This window comes from Amborella trichopoda, chromosome 1 (assembly GCF_054954075.1).
Source record: "Amborella trichopoda isolate Santa Cruz 75 chromosome 1, AtrichopodaSantaCruz75HAP2 v2.0, whole genome shotgun sequence".
NCBI lineage: Eukaryota > Viridiplantae > Streptophyta > Magnoliopsida > Amborellales > Amborellaceae > Amborella > Amborella trichopoda.
The window spans coordinates 48,342,203-48,346,653 of record NC_142336.1 but is presented as its reverse complement, the minus strand read 5'-3'; the positions used below and the strand labels follow the sequence as shown (position 1 = coordinate 48,346,653).

The window sequence follows — 4,451 nt, the reverse complement described above, 5'->3', positions numbered from 1 at the left end:
TTTTACATGGTGTTTAGGATATCTTGTCTGAAATGCAAATTTTTATATTAGTAATTCTGAAACTCGTATATATGTCAGAAGCCGACACACCTATACGTACCTATGTAACAAAGGTCGTACGTTACTCATTCCTACACAGCTGTAAAGCCCCATAAGATAAACAGAAGCTAGGCAGCTCCTGAGTCTTGACCCACCAAATGACATTACAATAATGAATAACTGTCCATGCTCACTCCAAGATATCCACAAGCATAAATATATAATAAAATAGAACATAGTTATTCCAGATATTATGTCTTGAATCCCATCAAATAAATGGGATACTTATAGAAACTCTCTGGCTGCTGAACGTCTTAAGATACATTGCAGATAAAATATAAAAAATAAAATGGAATGAAACAAATAGAAAGCAATGCTGCAGTCTGTAGTCCAAGAACCTCTCACCTCATTTGGACTTTTAACACGAAATGATGAACTATGAACACATATAGAGGGGGGGCCAGTTCAAGCAGCCATCAAATACATACATACATTAATTCATACACAGATACATAGGTATATATACCCATATGCATATTATATACGTAATACTGGCTTTTTCACCAGAAGGAAGGTGGAGAGACAGAGAGAGGGGGTAATCTTTCACTTGTTAAGCTCGTCAAGGTAACGATCCATGACATTCGAAATGGTTTCAAGGAAGGTGGACTCACTCGTACATGGAAGCAAAGCCTCTTGGGCCTCTTGAACTATGCTTTCAATTACCGACTCTTTGTTAAGGGTCTCTCTACACATGATGCTCCCTATAGCAAAAGGGGAAAGGCCCCTTTGGGCTCCCTTCTTTAGGAGCATGGTGGAGATGTGGAGCACACGAGCACATTGGGGAGGTAGCTCCCACCCGTAACTTCTAAGCAGCTCTATATCATGCTCCGCATCAAGAGATGATATGTATTCAAGGGTTTCTGGGCTGAAGGGCTGATGAGCTTGTGGCCAGTAGAGCCAGTCGAAAGTGCAGTCCTCAAACTGAAACAATCAAATTCAAGAATTTTTAGCACAACAAAGTGATCTCATCTTGCTTTAAAAGATACTCTGAGGCAGCGAAAGATACTCTGAGGCAGGGAAAATGCAATGTATGTGTCCCCAAAAATAAATATGAATTTATGATTTAGGGTGAATTCTAAGTATGACTCCATTAAAATCTCAGGCAATTATGCCGATTGACATGTCAAGCAGGGAAAAAATCAAGAAGATCTTCAATATTGCAGAAAGGATAAATCAGAAGGTTCTAGGAAGAAAATTGAGCAAAATTTTATATACATAAAAGAAGCTTATCAAAAGAGACAAAAGGGACGACAAAGAAAAGTCAGAATTATATCTTACATTCCCAAAGAGCAAATTCTAAATTCAACCTTTTAAAGGCCGTTAGGCACCACATTTTTTTTTTTTTGATAATTTTTATTCTCAAAAGAGAACCACATTTTTGCAGTTGCAACTTTCTTGCAGCAAGAAGAGCATTGTTACTATTTAGAAACAGTGCACATGCACTGTCTGTTAAAAACTCAAAGCCTGCAATTCTCATGGAAAATAATCTCAAAGAGACATTTATCAAGCAAGGTCACAAGTAGATACCAATTAGGAAAAAAAAGTATATCAAATAGATATATTATTGGAAATGAGGATCTCGTAAAAGAAAACAGGATCTTATAAAATAAAAGGAAAATTTCTCCCAGCTCAATCTATAAAATATAAGCCACAAATAATAAAAAGGGAAATGTGCCATGCCTCAAATGCATCACCAACATAGAACCAACAATGACAGTGAAAATAAGAATGACAAATAAACGAATCAATTTCAAACAAATAATTTGGTAAACTTACGTTTTCAGGCAGGCAATACCCATGATCAATTGGGACAAGTGCGACCTGACCTCCTTCCTTGCATACCAATATATTCCCAGCATGGCGATCTGCATTCGCCAACCTAATATCCAAAACCGAGATCCTATGAACATCTTCCACAGGGAAAGCACCCGGACCCATATCCTCACAGCTCCCAAAGTTCTTCATAAACCTCTGCAAGGACCCAATCTTCATATTCCTCATCAAATTACCATCATACCCCTCAGGGTGGTTGAACCCTTCATGCAAGCATCTCACCATAACCGTGGGGGGTACCCCAGAAAAACCCAATACTTCCCCACAAATTTTCCGGCCCTTGCCCCTTGAATGGTCCAAAATGTAAGCTGCAACTTCCCTTAATGCCCCCTCTCCCACTCTTGTCCCTCTCTTCAATCCCTCTCCATCCAAAGAGACAGGGAGACCTCTTGGGTTATTTACAGCCATGGGTTCCTCATCGATTGGCTTAAAAACTGATGCATAGTTTTCCCCGGAAATATCCCTCATGAAATAAGCACCTCCCGATCCCTCAGATGATGGAATTGGCTTGTTTCCTCTATCTAGGCCCGCAATTGTTGATTCAACCAAATCCTTGAGCAAATGGGATAGTTTTATGTTAGGATTTACAGTGAGAGGTTCTAATGAGATCTTAGGATCAGGCGGCTTTCTAACGATTGGCTGGATCTCTGACTCCTTTCGTCGTGTGAAATTCAAATCTTCCTTTTGTTCTCTCTCTAAATCCAAAGCCACGATCGAAATCTCAAAGTCCTTCTCAACTGGTTTCGCCCTAACCTTCGCAGATTTCCTAACCAGCAAATGGATAACAGCTTCACGATCTTTGCATATATCATCAACCAATCTTTGGTCATCGAGCTTCTCGCCATTACAAACCAGTTCTTGCTCTGAAAGATCAACAAAACCCTTCTCCTTTCGGGCAATTTGTTGCTTTAGATAGCCCACATTTCTACTTTTTTCAACCTGAAATTCAAACTCTTTTCCACAGGCTGTTTGCACTGTTATAAGTTGAAGATCCGATAGTCTCAGGACTAAATGAAGGATCTTACCATCTGTTACTCCATAGTCCTTAACCAAACAATCATTTCGAGCTAATTCTCGCCCCCCAAAAACTAATTTTTGCTTATTGACAACAAAACCTTTACAGGTCTGGATTCTTAATTTCACTGAAGCTATGGAATCAGACTCCAAAACCCTCATAGGAATAACGGAACCAGATACAGTGAGGTATATAAGGATCGATTCATTGGAGCAAGATATTGGCCTTCCATGGAAATAAGAACCAAAGAAAACTGGGTCTTCACGAACGGGGCTTAGAACCACTCCAGATGTGGACATTTTTGGAAGAAATCCAAGAACTCAAAAGATAAATTTTAACAGGGAACTACGCTAAAAACTCAAGGAAATTCTGGTTATGTACAGTTAAAGAAAGGCCTGAGAAAGAAAACCCATTTTCTAAAAAATTAGCACACAGACACCTATGCCTAAGAACTTAGGAACTGACCTGCAAAGAAATGCTTATACCCTGAGATCCATTGCAGATTCTGAGGACTCGATGCTCTCTAAATTTTTTGAGGGCCTTGCCCTAAATTCTTAGGAACTAATCGTCCCTATATGATGAAGATTCTTGTGAAAGAAGAAGGCCTAAACCTTCAAACCCATCAAATAGAACGCCCCTACAGATTACAAACCCTAAACCTAAAACTCAAGAATGCATGACCAAATGGCTAATGCTGCCCTAAATCTCAAGAACAAAAGGCCCTAAAATTCCAGGACCTTTGCCCTAAAAATCTCAATCTCAGTGACCCAAAATCATGGAAACTCGACCACGATTCAGAAGACCAAAACACCAAACCTCAATATCAGATTCAAATAATCGCCACCCTCAAAACCAAGGACCATGCCCTAAAAATTTTAAGGCCCTGAGCCCTAAAATTTGAAGGACTTGCCCTAGAAATCAAGGACCTCAATTCAGAGATATCAACACCACAAACCCCAAAACGTCAAGATAAATTAGGCATTGTTCCCCAACTGGCCTTACTGCAACGACTTCTGGTAATCCTAAAACCTAAAAGAAAAAGAAGCCGAAAAACAAAGAAACAGGATTTGTTTCGGACGAAGAAGCAAAAACAGGTTACAGCTATGAAAGATGCACGATTTTACCAGGAAAAAAACAGAGAAATTTCACGAAGGAGAGAGAAAATTGGATTCTTACCACAGGAAGAATCGAATGAAAAAGACACGAGAAGAGAGATTAAATGGGAACCAGATATAGAAATAGAAGCCGATTCTTCAGCAGATTAACGCGCGATGAATCGAGTTCTCAGTCTTCTCGCCGATATTTACTGGAACTATCCGGATCCGGGTTGCTGTTAGAGCTAACTACCTTTTATATGCTGCGGCCCTTAACAAAACGGACGTCGGATGTAACGGCGTTAGTACGGGAACGGTAAACCGGGTCCTCGATAGAACTGGTTTTCTGGTTTTATATTTATGCAAGGACGGGATGAAAAATAGGAGGAAAAGGTTCGGATGATCCTTCC

At 39.8% G+C, this 4,451-nt stretch overlaps 1 protein-coding gene across 1 annotated transcript; it reads right to left on the bottom strand.

Annotated features, from left to right (window-relative positions):
- Positions 1 to 242: 242 nt before the first annotated feature.
- On the bottom strand, positions 243 to 4,136 carry LOC18442363 (phosphatidylinositol 4-kinase gamma 4). The gene is made up of 2 exons (XM_006852582.4): positions 1,876 to 4,136; positions 243 to 1,020 (listed from the first exon to the last, which is right to left on the bottom strand). Exons 1-2 carry the CDS (start codon positions 3,244 to 3,246, stop codon positions 643 to 645), a joined length of 1,749 nt encoding a protein of 582 aa, XP_006852644.1. The 5' UTR covers positions 3,247 to 4,136; the 3' UTR covers positions 243 to 642.
- Positions 4,137 to 4,451: the final 315 nt, after the last annotated feature.